Source organism: Lagopus leucura, unplaced genomic scaffold (genome assembly GCF_019238085.1).
Source record: "Lagopus leucura isolate 7727_CA_CO unplaced genomic scaffold, USGS_WTPT01 Super-Scaffold_100015, whole genome shotgun sequence".
NCBI classification, from domain to species: Eukaryota; Metazoa; Chordata; class Aves; order Galliformes; family Phasianidae; genus Lagopus; species Lagopus leucura.
The window spans coordinates 1,171,525-1,184,613 of record NW_024962269.1 but is presented as its reverse complement, the minus strand read 5'-3'; the positions used below and the strand labels follow the sequence as shown (position 1 = coordinate 1,184,613).

The following is a 13,089-nucleotide window of genomic DNA, read 5'->3' as shown; positions in this document are numbered from 1 at the left end:
AGAGCAGAGTTGGCCATCAGTTAAACACTCACAATTGGAAAGGAGTATGGCTTCTACAGCATTATATCACAACAGAAAACACCACCCTATTAACTTCTTTGCGACTGAACCTTTTGCCTTCTTTCGCAGGGGGAAAGCTTCCAAGGCAGAGCACACCCTTCCTTTTCATTATCTGAATGAAGATATTTCGTGGCCTTCATGTGTGGGAAATCTTCAAGCATCAGTGCTACTTGGATTCTGCTTCCAGTGAGGTCAAGGAGCTGAAGATAAGGAAGCTATGTTTAGCACTCCCGGAACTCCCCCAGCGTGAACACCTGATAGACTGTAATACAGCACCAGCAGACTTCAGCATGTTCTCTGCACCTCTGAGGGGCTCAGAACAGAGGGTGAGATTCTGCATATATGGACTCACAGAGTAGAGCAACTGTGTTTATCCTTTCTAAATGAATTCATTAGCAATAAGATATTTAACAACATTTAGCAGCTACATCCATCATCTGGACTCACATCTTTGTTGCAATTCCGTCGAGAACAAATGTGTTAACTCAGCTCCAAGGAGGAAACAGGAGCCTCAGCTGTTCTTTAACAGCTGCCTGTACAACATATTTAACATGAGTAGGTTGCATTCAGTGTCCAAGTGAGATCTTGTTCCCCATGCAGAATTTTCTCTTTATTCCTCAGACTCAAACCTTCAGTACAGAGGACAAGAGGTCCTTAAGCCAGTCATGTTCTGCCTCAGCTGCCACTCTATCCTGCTTTGAAATCCTTAGATTTCCAGCTGTGCCAGTATCTACTTGTAACTTGCCTGTAGAAGAGATAGAGAACTATATGGACTATTCACTTCTAATATGGGAGATCTCTTTCAACATGCAGTTAAAAATAATATCCCAAGTCTTATTTCCCATTTTTCAAGACAGCTGAAATTACACACTCAGCAACTGAAGGCTTTAGTAAGATAGGAACTGACATTCTGCTAAAGAGGCTGTGTCAGGAGATAGCATACAAATACTCAGGTTTCTTAGAAAGTCTGTTCCCTGTAAGCGCTCATGAAAATTTCATCTCCCCTCTCCTCCCACACTTTCCCACAGAAACCAAGGGCACCAATCACAAATGCACCCAGTCAGCATCACCTGCATGCAGTACCTTCCTGTTTCTCTATAGAGATTCTCTGAAATCACGTTATCAGACAAAAAGCCTTGCTTGGGATTTGTTCCGAATGGCACCTGCAATTATTTTCATCTGTCAGAGGAAAGAAAGAAGAACTAGAACAAGCTGTAATGCAAAGTAAACTATTTATTTATTTTACATCAATCTTTATGAAAATAACATCACTCATGTTTTGTGATTCAAATTTCTTGTACCGCGTAATTTTCAACATGGCACTTCAGGAAAGGTTCACCAAAACAGCTATGCAGTTTCATCAGAGTGATTCAACACTCATTTCTCCCCTTAGTATGACTGAACATACAACTCAATTTATCAAATTTAGGACAATTCATTCATTCTTGATGCCGTAACGAACAAAAATATTTCCCTTTCTGCTGAAATATCTCACCATGTTTACAAAGATTGAGAGCAAGAGAAGAATCTGTCACAAAAGACGCCTAAAGGGCAACCAAATACTCTATTGATTACATACCTGGTAAAAAAATAATCTGGTAACAGCTGATGATAGACACATATGCAGGTAAAGCTGAAATACTGTGCAGTCTTAACAGCTAGAGGTATTGTGCACCAACATTCTGGCTATTTAATAGAAGATAACAGAACATTTTTAAACAAGTAATCAGAAGTTTCACTGGAGAGTCACATATAAGCATACAAAGATGGAGAAATACTCCACAGTATGTAAATGAGCAGTTTGGTTTACATAACATACTGGGAATCATGCATAAGAAACTCAATGCACAGAAGTGCATGATCTTCATTTAAAAAAAAAACAACCAAAAAAACAACAAAAACACATCCTCTACAGTCTTTATTTGCATTAACAAGTCCACTTCCTAAGTGGCTGCTAGGAATGTTAAATCCTCAGACTGTTTTGGAAGATTTCTCCCCTGTTGTGAACGCTTCATATCTACACAGCTCAGCTTCTGCAGGCTGACAGGTCTCACTGTGCTTCTGCTCTGTTCATTTGGTTCAAATACTGGTTGTGTATTTTGTGTAGCCCCAACTGTAGCTACTGCTCAAAGCTGCCAGATTAAAAACCGCTAGAAAACTAGCATTTGCCTGAAGTCATCTGTAACAGCAAGGTAAGCTTCCTGCTATTTGCATTGCTTTTCTGTTCTACGTGGACTTCTTGCAGTCATTGCTCAGATGCCTCTTTCAATATTTATTTTTTTTACATTTTAACTAAGTATTCTTAACCAAATGAACTTGCTTGGCACTTCAGTAAATGAACACCAACTCATTTTATAATAACACCAACTCATTTCAATAACGAACAAAATACCCAGGGACAACATAATTTGTATCATTTCCTACTATTCGGGTAGGAGATTCACATAACAGAATAAGAAACAGAGCTACTTTGTTCCACCATACAACCCCTTAACAATTTGTATAAAGAATCACAATAATACAATTTACAGTTCAGCACAAATGTAAAAAAGAAGAGGCCCTGCAATATTGCAGGTCACGTTTTGTCATCTGCAGAACCTCCTGAACAGTTCCCTACAGTTAGTTTTAGCTTTGCAGCCCAAAGACTTCAATGAATTCTGCATGAAAATGTCTTAAGCCATAGAACCAGTTCCTAGTGCAGACACACATCTAAAGTCTTCACCTCCGCATTTCAACTGTTGCCACTAGAAGGAAGATCTTCAGCTTAGAAAAGATTTCATTTAACACACAAAAATAAGATGAAAAGAGAAAAAAAATACTGGACATTACAGACTCATTTAGAGACCAGCTCTTTCCAAAAACAGTATAAGTAGAAAATTAGAAAAGCTGGTCCCGTTTTTCTATTCAAATACTGACTGTAAGTAAAAAGAATACAGTACATGCAATAATAATATGAAAAAACCCTGCCTAACAAATTCAAGTAAACAACCAAGAGTAACTAGGAAAAAAGAAAACCTACCCCTTACTATAGACAAGATAGGTAGGGGGCGTTTTAGAAGACACATGACATACAAGTCAAGATGATTCCACCACGTGCCCTCACTGGCAAGGATTTGCTGGCTAATTTGAAGTTACGTAGGAAGAGGCATACATTAACTGTCAAAGTAAAACCTGCAAGTTACGTTCACCTTGTTGATTAAATATTTCCCTCCCAGATAAACTGACTAATAATATGTTTAGAGAAGGCTATAAATACATTCACAAGGAAAAAAAAAAAAAAAAGTGCTGTGAAACAGATGCAAGATTTCTCCCCAAACACGTTAAACTTTTTAGAATCATTACAAGAGGACACCTGCCAGAGAAATCCCACCTGCTCTCAGGAAACTGAAAGAGATGAAGCAGAAGCTTCATGCACTGGACTGCTCCTGTCCACTGGTTTTTGGTTTGTTTTGCCAATTAACCACTCCTTCCCAGAGCTGAGCAATTTGCTGACTAGTGTTTGAACGTTAGTTTTATCACAATCTATCCTGAGCCAATCTAACATTACTAAGATTCAACAGCTCAAGAAAGAGCACTGCAGGAGTACAGAGAAAAGCCAATTAAAAAACAAACAACAAAACACAGCAGAAAAATCCACACACCTAAACAGGAACTCTACCTCACCGTCAGAACTCTTTAAGAATACAGCTAGCGATGAAATGACAAAGAATTCTCCAGTCACATTTTCACAGATGCTCCAAGTCCTTCCTAAGAGCTGTCTGAAAGCATGAGCACACAACGCTCACAGAAAACCAGAGCAGATTAAGAAAATATTGCATCTTTCTGCTGGAAAAAGGTCTTAAATTTGTACGCACGTGCTGTGGCCTTGAGGGTTCTTTGATTAACACTTGTTCTTTGAATGCCATCTATTACAGGTTAGTTATATGCTCCAGCAGAAAGAATGCTGTGTCTCTTTTTAAAGATCATGACTCTGTCCTACTTTAAGACCTAAATAGAATGATTTAAATTCAAAATAAGGAAAAAAAAATGCTAATTCAGTATTAAAAGATACTCCTGCAGATAGCTCTGTTCTTCTTCCCTAATATGGTTTTGGTTGTGGCTTTGTTTTTTTGAGAGATAACAACCAGAAAAAAGAGAATAGAAATCAAACTGAACAGAATTTGTTCAATTAAATCTTTTGTAATAACATTGATCTTCAGCAACACACCTGCTCAGAAAAGCACACATGATATTTGATATCACTCTGTAGTAGTATACATTGAACATTCAATGACAAATAAGGACTTATCTTACACTTAAGTACTTAAAGTCTTCTGTTGGATGATCCATTTCATGTCACTTCAGTAAAAGATAAAGGAACGTAAAAGTCCTTCTCATGCTTCAAGCCATTCTTTTCTAGTTGTGACCAAAAACGGGCTTTTTTTTTTGCCCAAGGACAAAAAAATACAAGCCATTTATTAAGCCAACCTGAAGCTGAAAAATAAGATGTCTTCCCACATTGATCTTGTGGTATAAAAAACACGATTACAATCACACAAATGCAGAAGCCTGGCAATGAACATAGTAAACACCATGCAGACTTTTCTTACTATTGTTTCACATATAGACAACTAAAAGTGTGCTGCAGGAAAACAACTGTCAACAGTTTCAGCAAATTCAGCTATTTGACTAAACAAAGAAATGCAGTAAGTGCCCTACATACAATTCCATGAACATAAACGTAAACAAAAGTGTTTGGCCTCCATAAAACAACACGTTTCTGAAAGTGCTGGGGCTTGGAAATCTGTCCTGCATATTTCCGAAAGCAATTAGTTTACATTCTGGTTGATAGGATTAGTAACAAGTTTTGGACGTTAACTCACTTGGTCACGGATCCCAAAGAAAAGTTTATGTTGAGAAGTTTCAACTATCCTCCTCATCATCACTAATAAGGTCTCTTTTTTCTACGCAGGTCTCTCGTTCACGCAGGAAATCCTCACGGATGGCTTCAAGTTCATTGAGCTCGAGACGCACCTTCTCCAGGTGATAGGTCCTCCGGTTCCTGATCTGACGTAACGGAAAAGGATTCAGGTCTCCAAAAGCGATGCCAGTCAGCTTCCTGCAACATCACGCAACGTAAAAAGATAATCATTCACACTTAGAATCTTTTAAAATCAGTTCTGTACTTCACTTGTGTCTGTACTGAGCATATAACTGCCATCTCTGGTTTCCTGCACATACCTGACAGATCTCAGATGTTATCAGTGTTGAAAGAAAGTTTGGGAACGCATTCAGTTTTAAAGTTACTTCAGGTGGTAAAGTGTTCCCAAATGCTCATCAGTTCTCAAAGCCACCTGCAAACTCTATGCAGTTCTACAGCAATTATAACACTGAACAAATGTAAGCTTGGCTAATCAGACCTTCATCATCTGGGCTGAATATATAGCACACCCTGTCACTCAATTATAGGCTGGAAAGCTCATTCAATCCCAGGACAGTCAGCTCTCAAGCTATCCAGGATAAAGAAACAGTGATAGAGATCTAATGAAGCCTGGGACAGCACAGATTAAAACAATAATAGCACAGAACATGGTTAAGCCAAACTGTGATACATCTCAGGAGTCACTCTTGCTGCTGCAGAGATCTCTGAGTTACTGTCAGTCAAGCCCCACATGAAAATGTGCACCTCTTTGCGTGTCATGCCATCTCACCCCATCATTCAGTCCCAGAAAACTACTAACCAAACTGCCCAATCAGTCCAAATAGAGTTAACTTGGTTATTACTGTTGATCTGCAAATAAACAAGTTCTCGGTACTTACCGAGGGGAAAGAAGAGGAGCTGGTATTTCACTTGCTCTAATTTAACCATCAGCAAAACTTTAATACTAAGAAAATTTGGAGAGTTTAAGAGTAAGCTCTCCCTAGGCATATATTTCTCAGTTAGCAAGAACTATTTCTCACTATCTATGAACAGAATGTACTCAACAGCTTGCCTGCCTTCTCAACGCGCTAAGGAACAACATGCAGTTGTAGAAAACCTCGGCAGATGCACAGCCTGTGATGCCCTGTCACCTTCAGTATGGTCACACGTTTTTGTGCATAGTTTTCTCCTTTAGAGACCTTAAACATAGAAACTCCATGCAAAATAATCTTCTAACTCATTGAGAACATCCATAAATTCTACGTATAGAAGTCTTCCTGAATTTCAGGCCCACCATACCTTCTTTTGTCCATCCCAGTATCACACAATTCTACATGTTTCTGTACTGCTTGAATTCTGATGCTGTAAAACTTGTACAAGAAATGGTAGAATAAGAAACCAGGTGGTTTGAGTCATGCCTTATTTTGCAATAAAGTCATACAAATCAGCTCAGCAGGTTTGTATCCCCTAGGTGGCACCACAGCACCACACTTTCAACAACAACTTAAAATCCCAAGTTACACACCTACAGACTGGCATAGAGTGTATTTCTACCATAAACACTTCTGATGCACTGAATTCTGATGGCCACTGAATCTGCCAGAAATCAGAACAGGGAAGGATTGCTTCAACTTGGTAATACCAAAATGAGATATCTCATAGCAACATTAAAAATACTTTAAGTAAGATATTTTAACACCACATATTTTACACAGGAGGGATATATCATTAAGTGCTATACACAGTTGTACGAGGAAAGGAGAGCCAAATATGAAGCTCTGATTAAGCATCTAAACATGGTTTCCTCCTTCTCACACCTTATCCAACTTACGTTTCTCATGGTGCTGCTACAGTACACATTATACACATATTCTTAAAATATCAGAGGGTAAAAAAAAACAACAAACAAAAAACCAAACAGTTTCATTTATTGCTTAAGAAAAAAAGAAGAGCACATGCTCCCTCCTCCCAAAACCAAGCACATATTTGTCACTTCCAGATTTGGAATCATGGTCAACATTTTGCTAGTCACCAATGCCCGAGTACAGTGATTGCTCAGCATTTTTCACACCAAAGGGTGAATGCTAGCATAGAAAGCACCGTGCTACTTCTTGCAGGTGTTCCAGCAGAGAAAGCAGCAGTTCTTAATCCAGACTTTCACCATTTAAACCAGGTGGAGAACATTTTCCCTGCATCAGTCCCTGAATCATTTTTAAGGATAGAATACAATTACTCCTTTTCAATTTGTCTTGAGAAAATAGCTCCAGCAAATAGTAAATAATTCTTGGAATAGGAGTTCAAGTATAAGCCTAATTATGTATGGAATTTATTACTGCAAAAACAAACAGGTCAGATTCTAATATATTAATTTCCGATGGAATTCAGAATCAGTCTGTACCAATACCTTTGCCAAATATACTTTCAGGCATTAAATCTGTTCCAGTATAACTTTTCAATCTTAATCTGCTGCTCTGCAGTCTTGAAACCAGGAACTAAAAATGTTCAACCCTCATTTACATTCACCTTAGATCCCATGCAAAGATCAAGATATAGCAGAGTATTTAACTTGTATTTCATCTCTGCTTCAAACTATGTGATTAAAATTAGCTGAAGTTACATAGCATTAGCCTACACATTAGTGCTTCTTGATTTAGTTCTGGTAGAACCCAGCTCATATTTTTAAAGACTTTTACAATAAATAAAAACCCGTCCTTTGAACAACATTTTCTGGCTTGAGTTGTGTCCATAATGCAAGGTGAGACGTTTTGCCTATATATGAGCTTCTTAAATTTTTCTACCATGCCACATCTGCTAAACAATACCTAACCTGGCAAAGTAATTACAATCATTCCCCCAAAAGACTACCATCCATCACTTCTAATTTTGCCTCCTCCCTTTTTTGCAGCATGAAACAGTCATTCACACGTTGTCTTAATGAGATCAACTACTCATGAAAAATCTTAATCACTAGCTGCCTCTCCAGTTCTCTGTATCAAAATTAAGAGGTAGATTAAATAAATAAATTACACAGCAAACTTGCTCCATGCCCCACCACAAGCCTTTTGGTTGCACAGGTGTGAGTTACCCACCTAGCATCAACTACAGTACGCGTGAAATATCGAAGGTACTTGAAAATGGACATTGAGTCTTGCAATTTTAAGATTTCTTCTTCTTTGTACTTAAAAAATGCCAGGGCAAATCTGAATATTACCTGATAAAAACAAAGAGAACATTGAGAGCATTTTGTTATTTGAAACAACCCATTATCATTGCTATCTATTATAAACTCAAAAGAAAAGTGTTCTCCTACAGCCTGCATTTGAACTAACTGTCCATACTTGCCAGTCTCTCTTCCCTGCCATTCCATCCCTCATTTCCAAAAGCTGCCAAAGAACTCTGTCAGTAGGCTGTAACCAATACAGGCTGTTCTGGAGTTCAACCAAAACACAGCATTGGGTTCACAGTAATACAAACTCTCTGAAGTTTTGATTTTCTAATTCACTTGTAGACCAAAGACTGTTGAACACACCTATAAGGTTACTTCACAGGTAAAATTAAGTCTTGTCTATTATCTAACGGCTGCCATTTTCACAGTGTGCAGGGGGACTGACGCCGGAAGAAGTTGATACCAGTTTGTCAACCAAATTAGGCTTAAGGTGAAAAAGCATTACTTCATTCTAGAAAGACTTCTTAAGTTTGGGACTTTATCAGTCTGTGCCTGGCTGCCTTCACAAAATGCCATGGTGCTTCAACAAACACTCAACCCAAATTCCTGCATCTAACTGCAACTTAGAACACTTGAAGTCAACAGTAAGAAACATGCATTTTTTGTCTACTTATTTGATATATCTGCTGCTGTATCCAACGTCTGCCTTGATGCTATTACTGTGTTTGAATCCCGCAATCTACCTGCACTGATTTTATTTCAGTGCAATTCCACAAGCACAAAATACGTGAAAGTTGTTACAACCTCACTCTTAACTTGTGCTCAGAGCTCAGACAGCCATTGTTGGTCAACAGTAATTTAGATGTCTGCAGAAATAAAGCAAATAGTTGCTGCAAAGAAAGCCTGATCATTAGCACTTGCTTACAACTCATTTTTACATCTTTTCAATAGTTCCAACTTACTCCTCCTTCACTTCAGCTTTCACAGAAACTCCCATTTTCACATAATCCCCATAAACTGATAACCAGTACTGTCTACGGTTTTGTTTCTCAGTGGTAAAAAGCAGTAGGTGGGCAAAGGAAAACTCTGCATTTAGAATCCCTCTGTGTATCTCAAGTTGAACTTGCAAAACTTAGGAAAAAAAGCATTTTGACTACTTATGCACATTTCCTCCCTTCTTCCTATCAGTGATTGTAACCAACAGGATTCCTGTGAAACCACCATCTTTCACACCCTATTCTTGGTAACAGGACAGTACCTTGTCACCACATAGCAACTGAAAAACCCAGCTGGTTCAGCTCACCTTTGGTCCCTCATATAGGAATGAGTCCCATATCTTGAAAAGGATGTCACTAACTACACTGTCCACGAATACCACAAGAAACCAGTTGAAAGTTATAAGAGTATAGTCAACTTTGTACTGCTCAAAATGAGCATGCAGACGTGGAAGTTTCTCACTCATTAAATCCTTGAACACTCGCTGATCAACCTAAAAGAGTAGACAGATATGATGTTATTGATGCTATATTTAACAACATACACATGATTCAACACAGGGTCAGTTTTTCAAGAGCTCAACAGGAGCACCAGGACTGTCTAAGCCCAGTCCATACACTGCTGTCACAATGTACACTTCCCTTGCTGATGCAACTTCTTGCTTCTTAATCCATCTCATCTCTCAGAGGATTCCTCACACACCTTGTGTTCCTATCATAAAGCACCACTGCTGTGTTGGCACATAAGCACAAGAGCAGAGAACAAGCGAGGAGAGATGGAGGAAGGAGGAAGCAACACTCAGAGCACCAACTGAAAGCAGAGGAGCACTACAGTACATGCTGCTCACAGTACTACACTGCACAGTACTCTCACCCCCAAATCTCTCAGAAAGCCCACAACTCCCCCCTAGTTCTAAGGAAAGAAACAATCAGTTTAGTTGACAATTAAAAGACGGGCTACAAACAGGAGCTCCAAACAAGTTACGGTACAGTCACTTCAATGCTACACTTGGAACTCTTGCCCTTGGTGCCTAGAACTCACTTTTCAACTCATCACATCTCTCCTAGAAGGGGCACCAAACAGTTCTAGAGCAGCTTCTGACTGGCAGCAGTCTGTAGTCAGGTGTTATTTTGGTAGAGCACATACCTGAGATCCCAGCAGCGTCTTAGTATAATAATCGCGAGGCATAAAGACTTCCACTATTGTTACCAGACACCAAAAAGCATCCTCTTGTTCCAAGTACAGAAGGGCAATTGCTACCAATCTGAAAATAGAGTTTATTTGGAGAAAATCATAATAAACACCAGAAAATCCATTAATAACAACTACAATACAGCCTTTCCTTCTGTTCAGCAGACATAAATGAATGCAGTATGAGATGAAGCAAGGAGATGTCTTCTCAGCCAAGCCAAGCACTTTTATTCAGTTCAGTAACAGAACTGAACTTTTTTCCAAGAACTAAGGCAAAGTAATGACAAGTCTGGAAGTCCTAAATCTTCTATTCTGGTCCTTAGGCTTTATTTCCTTACTGAAGAAGAAAAGACAGGTAGTCCCGACATTTCACAAACAAAACTGATTTAAAATTTAGAACAATCATTTGTAGTAAGTTTACTTTATATCCACCATGCTAAATTTAAATAACATTTTCATCTTAAGACTTAATTTTCCAAGATTAAACTTTTTCTAAGAATTTCCTGAAGAATGAGAACAAAAGGACTGAAGAAAAGCAGCATCCTTAGTTTCCTGTTTCCAGTGAGTACTATGACAGAAAAGAAGAAATCTATGGTAAGGCCTTGTGTTATGGATAGTTGATAGTTGTTTGAATATGAAACATTACCTCAAATGTATTTTACCAAGTCAACTTGTGTTACTGATGCACGTGAGAGGAACTGCAATACATATTGCTCCTGATGTTACACAGCTTAACAACATCATCACACGCTTCCCAGTCTTAAGAGAATCAAGTAAGGAATTATTATGAAATTTGCTTTTAACTTCTTTAAGTATACCCAAGAGCTTAATTATTTTTCTTACTTTCTCTTTTGTGAAACATCCATAAATTAAATAAGCAGAGGGGAAGAAACAAAGCAAGCGCATCCACTGTCCTACAGTATGCATGAGTACTTTTGGGTAATGCTATACAAGAAGTAACAAAGCAGACCAGACGAACAGAGAAATGACTTAAAAGCTCTATGTTGCAACTTGAAAACACTTCCTTCAAAATAAACCAAATAAATAAGAAATACCAAGTCCTAGGGTAGGGAGAGCAGCTTTTTAAATACTTCCCTTTGGGTCTGTAGTGTCTGAACCCTTCCTCAGTGCAAATCTCAAACGACGCTGCCCTAGATAAAAAGTCTCCTACCCTAATTCTGGAACAAATCAGTGCACAAGCTAACATCTGTAGAGTTATACCAAGGGGACAACAGCAGCGTGTTAGACTAACATACCTTTTTCAGTTAACACCTTCTCTCATTACAGATTTCAAAGTACTGAAACTATTTCAGCAAATGCCAATTGCAATGACACTATGCTTCAAATATTTCTTAGCTTTCTAATACCAGAATTGTCCATAAAATGATTACTGCAACTTTAACCGAAGACATGCTACACTGAAGTAGCACATTTTCCATCAGTTAATACCAGTTCCCATTCTTTTGATTCTTTCTTTCTGATTTTTACAAATTTTGCGATCAAAGTCTTCTTTTTTTGTTTTGTTAAAAAAAAATGTAATCAGTTTTCAAAATATTGCAAATTATGAACGTAGACATCACAGAGGAAACTGCTGTCCAAAAGCCTCTTCCTATGTATGTGATTTGAAACTGCACAGTTCAGGAGTACTTCCATCACACACTGGTAACTTCAGGTTCACAAAATCCTTACCTGTTGAGCCCTTGGCAATATCCGATATCAGGATTTCTCCACGAAAAGGCCAGCAGCACATTTCGCAGCTTCTGGATCCCTTCGGATGTGGGAGAAGAATAATGTTTGTTGTTTGGCAAAGTTCTCAGTAGATCCAACTCGATCTGTTTAGAGGCAGGATTTTGTTTTTCTAGGGCGCTTTGAAGCAAGGTTTGGAAGTACTCGGGAACAGTGCTGTCCTTGAATTTTTTAACGTGGAGGTTGACACACCATTTCCACACCTTGGAGCGATGCTCGTGTGGAATTCCAGATCGAATAAGATTCTTCAGTTCTGCACAGCGCATCATCTCTCTATTCATTGTACTTGCAAGATAATTTTCCCATTTTACCCCTGTGGAAATCTCCCGATTTTCACTGAGAGAAAGAGATCTCAGGTCCAAAGCTCGAGATTTTGCTACTAATTTCTCTTCCTCATCATCCTCTGGGACCGTCTGGAAACCATATATATCATATTCACTGAAAGGGAGGGAAAGAAAACAAAAAACAAACACAAAACGGCTCCTAAAGATGTGTTCAGCAGTCCCAAAACTCCCAAATTCCTACCCTAGTGTTACTTATTTATAATACCTCTCACGCCCCTCCCCCCACTTTTAAGAACTTTTAATGAACAGCTATTATTTGAATATTTTCTAAGGTGTATCTTTTATTTAGTATTTTAAAAAAGTTTTGTTCCCATATTGCAATATATAACACTACACAGATTAAGTGATTTAAGAACAGGGTCAAGTCCAACTGAGTCCATCCCCTCAGCAGCTATACAACAGTCAAGTCTAAATTTCATACCTCATCTCAAATTAAGAATAGAGTTTATTTATGTGTCCAAAAGAATTTCAAAGATTAACTTCTTATTTGTGATTGAAAATATCTTCAAAGTCCCAGATCCTGCACATACACCCCTGCTCGTCTGTTCCTTAGTGTTAGAACCAGGCCCACTGGTCAAGATGCAACCATTTTCTGAGGTACAATATGTGATCCATGTAAGTGCAAGATGCTCTAGCTGCCAATGACAGTACTTCCTTTATTACTACAAATGATAATAACGTGGTCA

The 13,089-nt window shown here is 38.5% G+C and overlaps 1 protein-coding gene across 1 annotated transcript in view; it reads right to left on the bottom strand.

The window, feature by feature from the left end:
- Window positions 1-1,273: 1,273 nt before the first annotated feature.
- TBC1D2B (TBC1 domain family member 2B) overlaps window positions 1,274-13,089 on the bottom strand; it is a 29,643-nt gene continuing 17,827 nt past the window's right edge. The window contains exons 9-13 of the mRNA XM_042876122.1: window positions 12,003-12,497; window positions 10,269-10,386; window positions 9,430-9,615; window positions 8,050-8,171; window positions 1,274-5,158 (exon numbers count right to left, since the gene is read on the bottom strand). Of these exons, the coding sequence (XP_042732056.1) occupies window positions 4,963-5,158; window positions 8,050-8,171; window positions 9,430-9,615; window positions 10,269-10,386; window positions 12,003-12,497 (1,117 nt within the window). The 3' untranslated portion in view covers window positions 1,274-4,962. The remainder of the gene's footprint in view (window positions 5,159-8,049; window positions 8,172-9,429; window positions 9,616-10,268; window positions 10,387-12,002; window positions 12,498-13,089) is intronic.